Source organism: Salvia splendens, chromosome 19, assembly GCF_004379255.2.
Source record: "Salvia splendens isolate huo1 chromosome 19, SspV2, whole genome shotgun sequence".
Taxonomy (NCBI): domain Eukaryota; kingdom Viridiplantae; phylum Streptophyta; class Magnoliopsida; order Lamiales; family Lamiaceae; genus Salvia; species Salvia splendens.
Genome location: NC_056050.1, coordinates 23,678,468 through 23,694,641, shown reverse-complemented (window position 1 = coordinate 23,694,641; position 16,174 = coordinate 23,678,468). Strand labels below are relative to the sequence as shown.

Genomic DNA, 16,174 nt, shown 5'->3' with positions numbered 1-16,174 from the left:
GAAAAAATTCCCACAAATAATATTATGATACGGATTTGTTTTCGTAATTTCTCGACAATAATTTTGAGAGCTTCAAGTTTTTCAATCTTTGAAGATATTTTTTCTTGAAGCACACCCTCCAAAATTGTTCTTCAATCTATTAAAATAACATTAATTTTTTCATTCGTGGGAAAAAATAAATCCGGGGTAAAGTTCGTGATATTATTAGCCAATTTTAAAGTTCGTGAAAAAAATTCAACTTTTTGAAAGTTTCATGATATTAGATGTCAATATTTTTTTTTATTGTTACGTATAGACAAAAATGATCTCATCTAAACTATTTTAAAAGATCAATTAGTATATTCATATGGCAATACCAAACAATGCCATCATCCCTTTCATAATAAAGAGGTCTAAACTCTATAGACAACGTATATCACATAACTTATTCCACAATAACCCAATGTTTTCATCTAAAATTTATTACACTATTACCATTTTCAAAAATAGGTTCTTTATACAAGCAATCAAATTCCGTATTGGTATAAAATATGCAAATTCTCAAAATATAAATTACGACCAAATCAAGCAAGAAAAAAGCTTAATTCAAAGACAAAGGATGAAAGAAATGTTTTTTTCTACATTAGTGGACAAACTCATTTGCAGAAAAAACAATATGAAAATAGAAAAAGAAAAATTAATTGGAAACACACTCAACAGCAACGGCAGCAGATACACAATCCCACTATAAATAAATAGGGACACTTATTTTATCTGCATCATCTGTCTAAATCAATTCCCTCTGCCACCTTCTGGTCGGCAAACCAATGCTTATATCTACAACACTTCAATCCTCTCTTCACTCCACCTCTCTCTCTCTAGAGCTCAGTGTGTGTTGTGCGTTTTTGTCTTTTGTCTCTGTCCCTTCCCTCTATTTTCATGAAACTTACCCTCTTCCCACACTGTGCTTAAATTCCCCCTCTCCTCTCCCTCAACCAGTTCAACAGTTTTATGTTTTGCAGTAGCCCTACACAATTTCCCTCTTCTGTTTCTTGTCATTGCTTCATAAAGTTGTAATCTTTTCAAGATTTCCCTGCAAAAAAGGTGAAAGGTATTACTTTTTTGCTGTTTTCTTGAATTAAAGATTGTTTTTTATACTGAAATCCGTTTGTTTGCAGAAAGTTGTGAGGTGGGGTTGTGGAATTTGAAGAGATGATTAACGTGATGCATTCATTGAGCAAGCCCATGAACCAGATGGAGAATTGCTTGGACCCTCAGCTGTGGCATGCCTGTGCTGGTGGGATGGCTCAAATCCCACCCCCAAATTCCAAGGTCTATTATTTCCCTCAAGGTCATGCTGAACATGCTAATGAGAATGTTGATTTCATGAAATTTCCGAGAATCTCACCTCTTGTGTTGTGTAGAGTAGCCTCTATTAAGTACTTGGCTGATTCTGAGAGTGATGAGGTTTTTGCTAAAATTAGGCTAGTGCCTTTGGTAGGGAGTGAGTCTGATGTGTGTGAGGATGAGAGAGGGTTTGAGAGGAGTGAGGAGGCAGAGAAAGCCAATTCATTTGCAAAGACATTGACACAGTCTGATGCAAACAATGGGGGTGGTTTCTCTGTCCCTAGGTATTGTGCTGAGACCATATTTCCTAGGTTGGACTACTCTGCTGAGCCCCCTGTTCAGACAATCTTGGCTAAGGATGTTCATGGGGTGGTTTGGAAGTTTAGGCACATCTATAGGGGTACTCCTCGCCGCCATCTCCTGACGACCGGATGGAGCAATTTCGTGAACCAGAAGAAGCTCGTGGCCGGGGATTCAATCGTGTTCTTGAGGACGGAGAATGGGGATCTGTGTGTGGGGATAAGGAGGGCCAAGAGGGGGATTGGTGGTAGTGCTGAGGTCTCGTGTGGATGGAACACAGGCATCCCGGCCTTGCAAGGGGGCTTCTCGGGTTTTCTTGGTGAGAGTGTTGGCCTTGGTGGTAGGAGAGGGGGTGGGGCTGAGTTGGGGTTGAAGGAGAGGGATAATGTGAAAGCTGAGGCTGTTGTTGAGGCAGCTAGTGTTGCTGCTAATGGCCAGCCTTTTGAGGTTGTTTACTATCCTCGTGCTGGCTCGCCCGAGTTTGTGGTTAGGGAGTCGGCTGTTAGGGCTGCCTTGAGGGTGCAGTGGTGCTCGGGGATGAGGTTTAAGATGGCGTTTGAGACAGAAGATTCGTCGAGGATCAGCTGGTTTATGGGAACCATCTCGTCCGTTCAAGTCGATGATCCGATTCATTGGCCAAATTCCCCTTGGAGACTTCTTCAGGTAACCTATGTCTGTTATCTTGATTTGTCAATTCTTGATCATATTTTGTGCTAAATGATGATGTTGTTATACATATGTTTGTAATCTTGATTTGCAAATCCATGTTCAATTCATGAGTTTTGAGGAGTTCTTGGATTAGATTCATAGCTTCTCAAACAGTTTAGGTCAATTTTTGCATTTGTAGGTGGTTTGGGATGAGCCTGATTTACTACACAATGTGAAGAGAGTGAACCCTTGGTTGGTTGAATTAGTATCAGCTATGGCAGCAGGCCACGGCCACGGCTTCTCCCCGTTCTCTCCACCAAGGAAGAGGCCGCGGCTCCCTCAGCCAACTGAGTTCCCCTACGGGCAGTTCCCGACGGGGACACTCGTTACCAATCCCCTCAGTCCTAGCAGCCCCTTGTGTTGTCTACCCGACCACATCCCTGCAGGCGTACAGGGAGCCAGGCATGCTCGATTCGAACCACCCCCGTCGGATCTCCAGTACACAAAACTGCAGCCTTTTGATTTCAAGCTGCTCGACTACGCGGGCCAATTTCCTGGGGTCCTCTCCAGCTACCCTACCTCGTCTTCCTCGATGAAAACGGGGAGTTCCACGAAGAAAAGCAACGAGGCCAAGGAACCGATGTTTCTTCTGTTCGGACAGCCGATTCTCACTGCTGAGCAAATCTCTCAGAGCCACTCTGAAGGCAACAACAGCTCAGATGGGAATCAAGATAACACAGCAAACGTTTCCAACGGCTCGGGGTCGGCTGTCATTCAGAATTTCCCACCGGAGGCCTCCTCTGATGGAGAATTTGGCATGGAGAGATCGGAGATGTCGAGCAACGTGCTCTACAACGACGCTCGTGGAAACGCGAAACACATCGGGGACGAGCCCTTCGGGTACTGTGATCATAGCCCATCTTTGCAAGATTGTTACATAGTATCTTATTTTTTACTAGTATATAATTAGACATTTGGATTAATTATGATTGAGTTTTTATGATTTTGCAGTGATTTCATCAAGAATGCTAGAAGGCTAACGATTGTTATGGATTCGGGCAGTGTCAATCTTGGAAACTAGAGGCGAATTTGATCGATTATTATTATTTCAATTTTCAATTGTACAGTTTGACCAAACTTATGTTGTAGGTTTATAACTTTTAAGTAGTGGGAAAATCCCTTTCAATCGAACTTCGTATTAGTTTTTTTTTTTTATGTAACTCACTTTTGTATTGTCCTACTCCTACCTAATTCCTTACTACTATAAAAGATTTTCCATTGTGACTTCTAATTTCATGTTTCAACAATGTTTGGTGGAGACTAATTCTATAATAATACTACATTCATCCACTAAAAATAATCTTGATAACTAACAGACACTAAAAATAATCTAGTTTTAATACAAAATTAGTAAAATAAGATAAAAATAAAGTGAAAAATGATTAATTAAATTTTCATTAAAAATAAATAATAATAATAATCTAGTTTTAATACAAAATTAGTAAAATAATTAGTAAAATAAGATAAAAATAAAGTGAAAAATGATTAATTAAATTTTTATTAAAAATAAAGAATAGTTTTGTGAACGGCCTAAAGATAAACAAACATAGTAGTACCTCCATGTCCCATAAAAGTAGTCTTCTTCTTTTATTTTAGTCTATTTTTAGTAAATTTTTCTCTCTTATGATATAGACCTCATTTTCTATTAACAATACATAGTTTTCTACTAACGATACATATTTTTCGTAGATAGATGTAGTAATAGATGAATTACTTTGAGAACAAAGTAAGTATGAAAGGTAGGCATTATTTGTGACTTGTGAGAGCAATGTTCATATCTAAACAGAATATTTAGGGGTATTTCAAAGGCTAATGATGAACCATATATCAATGAAAAAAATCCAAGATTTATTTAATCCCATGTCGACGAGTGTGTTCTACTTTATTAGTCACTCATCATACATCACTTTTGCAAATGGGACTTGTGATGAGAGGAACCGTAATTAATGAAATCACATAATTAAAGTTATTAAACAACAATCAAACCCCTTTCATACATGTGGTAATCAAACTTGAAATGATGTAAAAGCTCTTCAAACATATGTTTGGACAACTTCACATAAATTTTATGTCGGTGCCATGTATCAAAACATTTAATTATATGTTATCACGAGATGGAGACATATATTGAGAAATTATTTGTGACTTTAGCTATATGAATTAATTTTTTATGGTTTGGTCCAAATTTATGTTATAAAGTCCCCCTATCCCCATAGATTATATTTTCAATATCGTATTTCGATTGATTGAATAAAATATGATATCGACTGTCATATATAAGATCCCAATTAAGTAGGGGTTTGAATTAAAATCCCAAGAAGAGGCAAGAATTCAATTTCCAACAATGAAAACCAACTCTGAAGGCGCAAGACTAGGGCGAGATCAAATTAGGATTTGAGCCTCAAATTTGTTTAATTAGTGGGTAATTAAAATGTAATTAAGAGTAGGCAGAGAAAATGGAAGGCTCTAATCCCAATTGTTTGTTGGAGAGCTGTTTAGGTCAAACGTGTGGACAAATATTGTTAGACATAATTAATTTCAATGAAAATTCATTAATTTTATACGGAAGTGCAATATATATTTCAAATTCTTATAAGAAAAATACTATTGATAGTTTGATGGAGTACTATATAATTACATGTTTAATGCGAAATTTGTTAAATAATAGAGATACTGAAAAAATGATTGAAGTTAATATTACATTAAATTGGACACCTCATTATAGAGAGAAGCTTATCATAGATAGAGACTAAATTTGATAGACGACTGGACGAACTAAAACTGAAAACATCATTTGCCTTTTTCTTGAATGGAGGTAGTATCCTTTTCATGTTAACTCATTCATATATAAACAATATGTACAAATAGCCATTTTAATTTTAAATGTGAGCATATACGCACTAGGCACTTGTATATATAAAAAATCGAGTTCTGCCATAAATAGATCGTTGCATGAGTCAGAGATCCGCAAAACATTACCCCTTCAAAAACAAGTTTATGTGTTACAAATAATATAGGAATATAAAAATGGTTAATTTAAGAGGAAGCATTCATTGTGTAGTGTTAATTAAATGGTTAATTAAGGGAAGAAAACATTAGGAAATGGGGTCACGTGACATCCCTCGATAGTCAACCCTTCTAAGCCCAGAAACAACGCTTGCGCCGTGTTGACGCTCGTGCCCTCTCTCTACACACGCACTCACACTACAACAAATAAAATAATATAAGGTCAAACTCAATTTTCTCTATCTATTTTTTTCTATTTAAAATTGGAATATATACATTATGTGTGTGTGGAGACAACAATCCTATGAATGAGCTGGATAAGATTGTTTTTTTGGAAAGCAAAAGTCTTCCTTAAGATATGTAATTAGTGATCCAATAATAATGTGTTATGTATGAGTTGCTTAGATACATAGATATTTTGCCAACAAAATGAAAAATAGTGGCTTATTATAATAAAGTGGATAAATTGTTTAAAATCTTAAACTCATCTACAAAGCAGTAGATCTAAAGTTATTGCATTTATAAAAAAATTAATTGGGATGTTGAGTTTTAGGGTTCATAATATTGGGGTACAACCAATTGCTTTATTTTATTTTTTTGTGAACACGAAGCATGTTATTGATGATGCACGAGGAGAAAGCGTTGAATGAGAGACATTATTGTTGCAAAATTTCATGGCCGTATAAATTATTGTTGTAAATGATTGTTTATGCTTAAAAAAAGACCTAAAAGAGAAGTGATAAGTGCACTAGTTACTAGTTAGGGTTCACGAAAAAAAATCCAATAGGTTTTATTTTAAGATAAAAAAGAATTTGGTAAATATTAATTGAAAATTTCTGCCTCAGTTTTCGAATAGCTATCCTGTTTGGAGAAAAAAAATTGTTAAGTAGTTTTTTTTTCTTTATTAGTCTATAGAAAAATAATGTCAATATTTGAAATTTAACATTCAATATCACTGCAAATTCTTTAAAATGGTAAAGTTACTCACTTTGTGAATATTCAATATATCTGACAATTAAAGGAGACATTTCTTGGGAATGATTTTCATAATTTTCACTTGTTTTAAAGCCAAATTGTAAGAAAAAAAACAAAAAATTTGGTCGAATTATAGTTTATTCCGTAACTTTAAACATCAGTTGTGTATAAAAACTATAAATTTTACAAATACTTTCTTAATTTTTTCCATGATGAAATATTTCGATTTCTTATTTATATGTTGTTGATTTAGCGTTCGTGTGTTTCAAATATAATTCATGAGCGGTATCGTCCTTGTAGAATTTTTCGGATGACACATTAAATACAATTTCACTCAAATTATATCCCGTATGAAAACTGAAAAAATATTAAAATTCTTAACTGTTGCCGCTAATTTTTGGGTTTACGTTGCTTGATCTGATTCATTTACACTCTCTAATTTAATTATATTAATAGTATATAATTTGTATCTACAACTGTCATGAGATTCTCTACGTTAGTTGAAAGTTTAAATCTGAATCAATCAAGACATGATATAACTTTTTAGTTATTGTACGTGTGGTTGGCAATGAGAAAAACAAGATCCAAGAAATCGAGTAATGTCCAAATCCATAGTCAACCCTAGATATTAGGTTTCCATTGTCATAGTATTAAATTTACAACTCTTTTTTTTATGTTTTTAAACAATTTTTTGCATGGGAACAGAAACTCATGGTCGAATTAGTTGGTCATGGTACATTGCAGCAAGATCTGCCCCCCTCCGTTGCCAACTGCGCTCGTACTCTGCGGGTAATTGGTCATGGTACATAGTTTTAGGTCAACACACATTATACCAAACAACTTTGTGTTTTTCAACTTATATATGGTATCCAAAGTTTTACATTAGAATAATGTTTATAAGACCTACGACAATACAGCTTTATATATATTGTAAGAAAAGAAATCAACTTTAATCTCTAAAATATAGAATTGAATGATGTGCTTGGAAATTGAGATAAAACTTAATTTTTTGTAATTTTATAAAAACTGTAAACACATCAATCTGGATATGTACGTCTAGGTCTGCTTAGTCGGTCAGTTATTACCCGCCAATCGTGGAGCTAGAGTTGGAACCATTTAAGGTTCAGTTCCTATACTAACTAGTTGTTTAGTATAAGAATCGAATGTCCTATGGGTTGACTGTGACGAAAATAAAATAAAATTCATTGAATCAGTTTTCGGTCCTGTGATAACTAAAAAAATTCGGTTCGATTACAGATAACCGAGAACTCCGAATAACTTAAATGTCAGCCCTACGTACATACGTGTACGACCTGTGAACGTTTCTAGTACCTATTTTGATTGAATAGATGGTTAAGATTGAATTTCACCCTGAATATATGTCTTGTTGTATAGTATATCACATATTACAATAATATGGACCTTAGAAAGGTTTTAGGTTTTAACTGTGGAGTAGTATTTTCTGTATAAATGAGAACTTAGAAATTGAGAATTATAAGGCTTAAAAGGGCCCAAAGTAAAACTTAGTAAAACGGCCCAAGCTTTAAAAAGGCTATGATTTATTAATTTTTTTAGCCCAAAAGGCTTTATGTTGGAAGCATTTAAGTTAAATTGTTATACGTATTTATTTTGCAGATTTTGTTCTTAGTTTAATTTATTTTATTTTTGAATTAACAGGATTTATATATACTCCTACTATTTACTCCTTCCTAATTTTTGACTTGATTCATTCATTGAAAATAAAAAGAACTTCTAATATTTTGAGCGCTTTCTCAATAATGTCATAATTTGTTAAAAGTTTATAATTTATTTTCATGCTACCTGGTTAATGGTTAAATTTATTGAATCTAAACTCTTGAATATCACGTTGAAATTTTATGTGAAAGATATGTCATCTAGTTGTGCGAGTCCACAATGAGAGCGTGCCAAGCAAAATTTCTATGCCGTAAATATAATATATTGAGACACGGCTATAAAATTGGTAATAAATTAAACTATTTAATCCGCATTTTAGATGTGTTTCGTGTATAAATATATATAAATAGGTATACTTAGATTAATATTCTCTTCATCCCAAGTTAGTCAATGCATTTCATTTCGCCACATGATTTAAAAAGTTGTGTTTGATAAATTAAGCATGGAGATAAATAAAGTAGATAAGTCAATAGATATTAGAATATCCGAGAACAAAGTAAGGGAAATTTTAAAAAGTTGAATTTTGCAAAAATAAAAAATGTTTCATTTTGCTAGGTACGTCAGAAAAGGAATATAGATTGATTAATTTGCGACGAGGAGTAAGAAAGATTAATATTAGCAGTATTGTTTTGTATCAGAAAATATCCGCAACTTTGAGCGATTTTCCAAAAAAATCTCTATTTTTAATAGAAACTGTCTCTAAAGAATAACAAAAAATTGAGACAAAAATCACTACTTCCTCCGTCCAATTATAAATAAAGCGTTTATTTTAAGCATATAAATTAAGAAAATAGTACTATTTAGTAAGTTAATCAAAAGACAAGATAAAATACTAAAATAATAAAAACATAGTATAGCTAATAAAATAAGAAGAATGTTAATTATTTTTATTTTTTTTAGTAAAACAACATTAGCATTAGATTTTGTGGAGTAAACTAAAGTTAAGGACCGTTGATGAAAATAAAATTTAATGACTATATTTTATGAGATGAAAATTTGAGCAAATGAAAACGTTTTTAATTTTAACTCTGTTATTTCAACTTCGAAAGATTTTGAGCTTAGAACCTAAGTCGCGTTACTTCAACTGGAAAAATCGCGTTTTTCGAAAATGACGGCAGCTGTCGCGATCTCCCCACCTAATCAGCATATTCGGAATCGGAGCAGCCTTCCATAGTTTTCTTCGCCAACCTCTACCGCTTCTTCTCTCAATTCAACTGTCTCGCGATTCAAATATGGCAGGTAAAGAATTCCTCTTTTTTACTATTGATACACTACTAGATTTTCATGTTATACGCGGTTGTGATTGAATTTATTTTTCCAGTAATTTTATTGTGTATTCGATTCCAAAGCTCTACTTTTCTTAGCTTTTCTCGGCTATGGTGTGCTAGGATGTGTTGATTTTGTACATTGTAGTTGTGATGGATGAATTGGAAATGGAATGAGTGTATTAATTCATGTCTTTTTTGATAGTGAGGTGGTTTTTAATTGTCTAAATTAATATCTTAAACTGTAGTTAAGCTTTTCAAATCTATAATTATCAACAATTTAATGAGAGTTCTTGCATTCGTAATCGCTCAGAGGAGTTTTAAAGAGTAAATTCTTGTCCCGGTTCACTTGGTGACTGACATCAATCAAAATATTTGTGGATGTTATGATGTATAATGATTCTTAATGTTATAATTAGGAGAAAACTAGATGCTTAAGTGATTAGTACGTAACAGAAAGGTTCCGATGGAAACCGTGGAATTTTATTACTCTGAGGAAATTAAGTTGAATAAGATTTGAACTTAGAGGCAGTAAGCAACATCTCGCCCAAGACTTCATGGAGATTGTGATTTTTGATTAAGCTCGTATCCATAACAAGCATAATAATAGTGCGAAATTTCAACTTTCATGCAGCAATGTCAGGGAAGATTGTCCAACATGTTCTGGTAGCACAATGCTGCCAGCAGGATAGGCATTTAAGCACCCAATACCGAAAGGATTGTTGTACCCCTTATAGAAAAAACTTGCTTCCCTACCTAAGTGGAAAGCTGGCGTGGAATGACATCCCCACCAAGAAATTGTCCACATTCTCGAATTTAAACCGAGCAATTGTTTACTGCAATGGTCTGTACTAGATTCTCATTGTTTCTGGTTGCTTTCACTCTCACCCTACCTGGGTCCGACCTTTAGAATGTTTTGATTGATCTAACCTTTTCGTTGTGCATATCTGTCTGATTTTCTTTTTTGTTGGTGTTTTAAAACCTTTTTATATAATTTATCACTTTGGTTATATTGTCTTTACTCTTCTCGCAGCGGCCTCATCTGCCACTATCATACATTCTGTTGACAAAAGTGCATTTCTCAAGCTTCAAAATGGCAGGTCAGTATAAAGTGCCATTCGATTTCCTTATTGATATGACTGGATAGGTTCGTGGGTTAATAAGACTGTCATTTGTCAAGTATGAATATCCATGTGAAGCAGGAATTTATTTACTGGGAGTGAGTCAGGAAATTTCTTTCTTAAACATGCAAATCCATGTCAAAAGGTCTCAAGAGTGTTTGTTAACCCTGGATGTAAGACGAGCTCTTAGGTTCAATTTTTTTAGTGTACAGCAGTACAGTTTCCCACGTGATATCTCGCTTTCTTGGGACTTTCTTCTCTTTGGTCACTTTGATACATAAGAGGCTGATGATAATTCTGCTTTACAATATGGAAGCTGGAATCAGAAGAAAGTTCATTATTGTTTATTTCAAATACTATTTTTCTCTTCTGTTGAAATTAGAAACCTAGATTACTGTGCATTGCAATTTTATGTTTCTGAATAAGCAGAGACTTTTTAGTGAACCTTTATATTAATGGCCACATAGAATAAACTTTTGTAGTTTGAGGAATTAATTTTGTATTAATTGATTTTGTTTTAATGGCTACATCATACATTTTGTAATAATTCTATGTTTCTGAATAAGTGGAGACTGTTCTGTGTTACATAAGAAGTTGTACAACCGGTATATTAAACATGGCAGCATCCTTTTCCTAACTTATAAGTGATATTTAAATTGAATTTTAGTAATTGAGTTTTTGTAAGCATATGAACAACTTATATTTAAGACCATTCGTCCGTTCCTCAATAAGAATCGCTTGTTAAAGATTATTCTTGCTATATATAGTATGATGCATTTTCTTTGGTAGGATCCTCGAAACCTGTTTGTTTTTGTTGAGAACCCATGTGTGTTTCATGTGTTGATGGATCAATGCTTGGGATGGTTTTGCTGCTCATTATGTTTTATTATGGTTCTCCGTATTAAATGTTTTTTTTCTTTATGTTCTTTAGTTTGTCTGGTATTTGGATGATACTCCACATAGGTAACCACTTCACATCTCCCTTCTGATACATTTTTTTGTCATTGTTCATGGAACAGTGATATTCGAGGCGTTGCTGTGGATGGTGTTGAAGGTGAACCTGTTAGCCTCACAGAACCAGTTACAGAAGCAATTGCAGCTGCCTTTGCAGCATGGTTGTTAGATAGAAAGAAACCTGATTCATCTACACGGTTGAAAGTCTCTGTAGGACATGATTCGCGAGTATCTGCACAGAAGATGCAGGTAACGGTTATACGGGCTTTAGGTTTATATGCTGGTTGTACAATCCCGTTCTTATTATGGTTTATGCATGGTTAGCCAGAAAGTTTGTCCTAAGGTCAATTTATTACGATCATCTTTTTTAGTGTTACTGGATGGCTAAGATTGCCTATGGTTAAATTCTGGTTTAATTACAGGATGCAGTATCTCGAGGTCTAGCTGGCGGCGGTGTTGATATTATCCAGTATGGGTGCGTTAAGATTTCTATCTTACTTTGCGATGGATAGACGGTTTCTTTATCAATCAGCGGGAACTTCTCCCAGAGTAGCAAATCTGGTTATTTCTTAGTGATTCTTCCAATCGAAACAACTGCTACTTTCCGTTATCATAATTCCTAGATTACTGAAAACACTTTTTGTGTAATTGAAAGATGATTATTGATTATCCAGAATGGACATGATTTTGTAGATTCCAACCATGGTATTCTTGTGTAGATTAGCATCCACACCAGCAATGTTCAATAGCACTCTCACTAAAAATGAAGATTTCTTGTGTCCAGCAGATGGATCTATAATGATAACAGGTTCTCATCTCTTTCTTAACTTTTTCAGTCTGTTCTGCATAGAAGGCTGGATTTCATACTTTCCAGATAGAACATTTTGTGATTCTTGTGTCTTTTCTTGGAACAGCAAGCCATCTTCCTTACAATCGCAATGGGTTTAAGTTCTTCACTAATGCTGGTGGGCTCGGGAAAGTGGACATCAAAGACATATTGGAACGCGCTGCTGATATCTACAAAAACTTCACTGATGAAGGTCTCAAGGAAGCTGAAAAAAGAGCAGCACAATCTGTTAAAAGAGTAGACTACATGACTGTTTATACATCTGATCTGGTTGCAGCGGTTCGCAAAGCTGCAGGAAATATAGGTATGCCTTCAAATATGCATCTTTATGACTATTATATGTCACCACTTATTTTAGATAGATAGAAAATTCAGTTCACTTCCACCATAACCGAGGACTACTCTCATATTTGATCTGATTTGATGTCTTTCTCTAAACTCATTCTGTAGATTTAAATTTTATGCAATAGTTGTAACCTGTTCAATCCACTTTTTAGTGATGTACTCATCTATTAGTTGTATGGTAAATCTTTCTCACCGTTCTTACTTTTCTGACTTCCAGAGAAGCCACTGGAGGGTTTCCATATAGTTGTTGATGCTGGAAATGGAGCTGGAGGATTTTTTGCCGTGAGTTTGAACTGTTAAACATGTTTTTACTTCAGAAATTCTTTCCTCCTCAAGTTAAAAAGAAATTCAAACATAAGATCAATAATACAAAAGCTGTCAACCGTGGGAGCATCTTCATGGATGAGTAGTACTGAATCTGCTGATAATTGTATGGGAAAGTAGTATTCATAAAAACAATGATTTCCATGCAAGTTCTTAAAGATTTCAACTTGACAAACTGTGCTTCGATTTCATTTTCTATGCTTTAGACGGAAATGCTTTTTTTACTTCAAAAAATGTCAAGATCAGCCATGAATTGATTGTGCAAGAGAATCCATATCTTTCCAATCTATCATGGATATGATTTTGAGCAGGATCAGCATGAACGTATCAAGAGCCTTTTATCCGTCTCTTAAAAAATAGAAACTATTTCCATTTTGGTCCATTTCTTAAAAATAGAAACTTTCTAAACATTCTATTTTAGGAAGTGGACCCCACAATCTACTAACACTACTTCAATTACTTTTTCTCTTCATCTCTCTTACTTTACCAATTGTGCATTAAAACCCGTGTCGTTTCAAATGTTTCTATTTTTCAACTACGGAGGTAGTATATGAAAACATATAGAATATGCTATTTTTGGTATAGGACCTAAAAGGTACAGTATCATGGTATATCCTAGTAATTCTTTAATGCAACTTCGTGAATATCTTGGAGTAACTTAGCTAATGACTGAGTTTCATTAATGGTCTATCAGGAAAAGGTGCTCCAGCCTCTGGGTGCTATTACTACTGGAAGTCAATTCCTAGAGCCAGATGGTAAGGAATCTGGAAGATTCTTGTATGTCGCTCTTAGGGTGTCACAGCATCTTGGATCTGAATAACAAACTGTCTTTTCCAGGATATTTTCCTAATCATATCCCGAACCCAGAAGATAAGGATGCAATGAAAGCTATCACCAAGGCTGTATTGGACAACAAAGCAGACTTGGGCATCATCTTTGATACTGATGTTGACAGGTAGCAGTTTGGTGGATTTTCTTATTTCTTTGTACATCAGATGGAATGTCTTTATACTATGATAAACAATGTTATGTGGTTTTGTTAGATCTGCTGCAGTGGACTCCAGTGGCCGTGAGTTAAACCGGAACCGTTTAATAGCCCTTATGTCTGCTATTGTCTTGGAGGAAGTACGGTGTCATCTTTATCATATTTAATTATTAGTACACCGTGTAATGCCCTAACCGGACATAATTCCATTTTGTTTATTTAACTAGCATCCTGGGACTACAATTGTCACTGACAGTGTGACATCAGATGGATTGACTACATTCATTGAAAAGAAGCTCGGTAAGATAATTGTTACTAATGTTTTTGTGATTTTACTATCACTATACTTACCACCAAACCATATTGGCAGGCGGAAGGCACCATAGATTCAAAAGAGGCTACAAAAATGTTATTGATGAAGCTATTCGTTTGGTATGCTCATTTGATAGTATGTTGCATTATAGAGTTCAATAATTGTTTATGCTATAATGTATAATCTGAATTCGAGGCTGTTAGACAAACCAAAATTCCAGCATCATGTGACTTCTTACCTTCTTGGGGAAATGCTTGATTCATTTTGTGGCTTTATATATAAGGAGTTAGTTATAGCACATAATTACCCATGAAGCTATTTACTGTTTTCTTAAGTGACATTCCTCCTTGTTGATGTCTGTAATGAGATCATCTTGCCACATAATCTAGATCCTCAGACACAGCAAGAAGAAGATGATATTGCCAGCTCAATTAATAGTTGTTATTTTTCGCTTACAGGAGGATTTCTTCTACTATTTTAAATTCTGATTTGTTGATATTTTTATCATTCTTCAATCCTGACATGTAAAAAGCTGTATGTTGGTTGAATAATGACAGAATTCCGTTGGGGAAGAATCACATTTAGCTATTGAAACCAGTGGCCATGGAGCACTTAAGGAGAATCATTGGCTTGATGACGGAGCATATCTCATGGTAGTCCACTATTGTTTAACTTTAATTGATACTACTAGATTTTCTTTGTTCTTTTTTATGTCAACATTTTAAGCCTATACACTTTATTCAATAATGTTTATCGCTCTATGCTTATATATAGGTCAAACTCTTAAACAAACTCGCGTCAGCCAAGGCTTCTGGAATGGGTAAAGGCAGCAAGGTTCTGACAGACATGGTAGATGGCCTACAGGAACCAGCTATTTCTGTTGAACTAAGACTTAAAATTAACCAAGATCACGAAGATCTTAAAGGAGGGTGAGCTTTTCTAAACCTTGCAGACTAATACTGCAATGGGATTTCACAGAATACTCATTTAGTTGTTACTTTTAGATCATTCCGTGCTTATGGAGAGGCCGTGCTACAAAATTTGGAGAACATCATTGCTTCAGATCCAAAACTTCAGAAAGCCCCTGTTAACTATGAAGGAGTAAGTTGTAATTAGTGCTTTAACAAACCAAAAAAGTTCAATCTGGAAGCTCTGATTTCACAATTTACCTGTTATGCAACACGTGTTGGGATATTAAATGTTGTCTACGTTGCTCAATCCTCATTTTACAAATGATCAAAATATCATGCCAAGTGTTTCATATGTCCCGAACACCAGAAGGTCTCTGTGGTTATGTTGATATAAGTCCCTTTGCATGAAGCACATTGAAATTTGTTAGGATATCCTCGAAGAATTTACTTTCATTTAATTCATGAATGACTTCCTCCTTACAAATAGGTGAGGGTTTCCGGCTATGGTGGATGGTTCCTTTTGAGACTCTCACTTCATGACCCGGTGCTGCCCCTTAATATCGAGGTGATTATTAGCTTATCTATTCGAAAAATCATATTAATATTTTGCTATAAACTGATTGGTCGTGCGGATTCTGCAGGCACCAAGCAATGAAGATGCCATCAAGTTTGGTCTAGTTGTTCATTCTGCTGTTAGAGAGTTTACAGCTCTTGATACATCTGCTTTGAACAAATTTGTCCATATATAGTCGAAGATGAAAAAAATTGTCCAAATGTAGTCGAAGATAATCCTAATTGACGTTCAGAGAGCATTCACAACTGCAACAATCGGCCTTCTTCTATGTGCCAAACGGTGTTTTGAAACCGATTCCCTCATTTCTCCGAGTTGATTTTGAAACAGATTTGCCTCCTTTCTCCGAGTGTTGTAATTTACGTTGCAATGTAGTACAGTAATAGTTTTTCATTGTCATCATGCCTTGCTATAAACACTGGCTCAAAATGGATAATAAATGAAATAAAGATGCCCATGTTCTTGATAACTTACTATAGCCTTGATCTTTATTTTTTACCGTTTTATAATGTTTGATTTTGGCTGTGA

At 34.8% G+C, this 16,174-nt stretch overlaps 2 protein-coding genes across 4 annotated transcripts; both read left to right on the top strand.

The window, feature by feature from the left end:
* Nucleotides 1-780: 780 nt before the first annotated feature.
* On the top strand, nt 781-3,565 carry LOC121780425 (auxin response factor 18-like). 2 transcript variants are annotated; one of them, XM_042178055.1, is made up of 4 exons: nt 781-1,083; nt 1,158-2,289; nt 2,474-3,174; nt 3,286-3,565. In XM_042178055.1, the coding sequence occupies exons 2-4, from the start codon at nt 1,192-1,194 to the stop codon at nt 3,353-3,355; spliced, it is 1,869 nt and encodes a 622-aa protein (XP_042033989.1). In that variant the 5' UTR covers nt 781-1,083; nt 1,158-1,191; the 3' UTR covers nt 3,356-3,565. The 2 variants fall into 2 exon arrangements, with proteins under 2 accessions (XP_042033989.1, XP_042033988.1); XM_042178054.1 differs by having other exon boundaries at nt 781-1,090.
* Nucleotides 3,566-9,094: 5,529 nt separating this feature from the next.
* On the top strand, nt 9,095-16,115 carry LOC121780436 (phosphoglucomutase-like). Of its 2 annotated transcripts, XM_042178066.1 has the most exons (18): nt 9,095-9,249; nt 9,910-10,119; nt 10,309-10,375; nt 11,416-11,599; nt 11,773-11,825; nt 12,070-12,158; nt 12,265-12,501; nt 12,760-12,824; nt 13,561-13,621; nt 13,704-13,821; nt 13,910-13,991; nt 14,079-14,151; nt 14,222-14,283; nt 14,722-14,817; nt 14,939-15,093; nt 15,169-15,265; nt 15,563-15,640; nt 15,717-16,115. In XM_042178066.1, exons 1-18 carry the CDS (start codon nt 9,243-9,245, stop codon nt 15,822-15,824), a joined length of 1,842 nt encoding a protein of 613 aa, XP_042034000.1. In that variant the 5' UTR covers nt 9,095-9,242; the 3' UTR covers nt 15,825-16,115. The 2 variants fall into 2 exon arrangements, with proteins under 2 accessions (XP_042034000.1, XP_042034001.1); XM_042178067.1 differs by lacking the exon at nt 9,910-10,119 and having other exon boundaries at nt 9,110-9,249.
* The last annotated feature ends 59 nt before the right edge of the window (nt 16,116-16,174 follow it).

Coding starts and splice junctions, on each gene's coding strand:
- LOC121780425 (XM_042178055.1), top strand. CDS start 1,192: ATGATTAACGTGATGCATTCATTGAGCAAGCCCATGAACCAGATGGAG. Junction 2,290..2,473: donor CCCCTTGGAGACTTCTTCAG/GTAACCTATGTC, acceptor TTGCATTTGTAG/GTGGTTTGGGATGAGCCTGA. Junction 3,175..3,285: donor ATCGGGGACGAGCCCTTCGG/GTACTGTGATCA, acceptor ATGATTTTGCAG/TGATTTCATCAAGAATGCTA.
- LOC121780436 (XM_042178066.1), top strand. Junction 10,376..11,415: donor CTCAAGCTTCAAAATGGCAG/GTCAGTATAAAG, acceptor TTCATGGAACAG/TGATATTCGAGGCGTTGCTG. Junction 14,818..14,938: donor ATGACGGAGCATATCTCATG/GTAGTCCACTAT, acceptor GCTTATATATAG/GTCAAACTCTTAAACAAACT.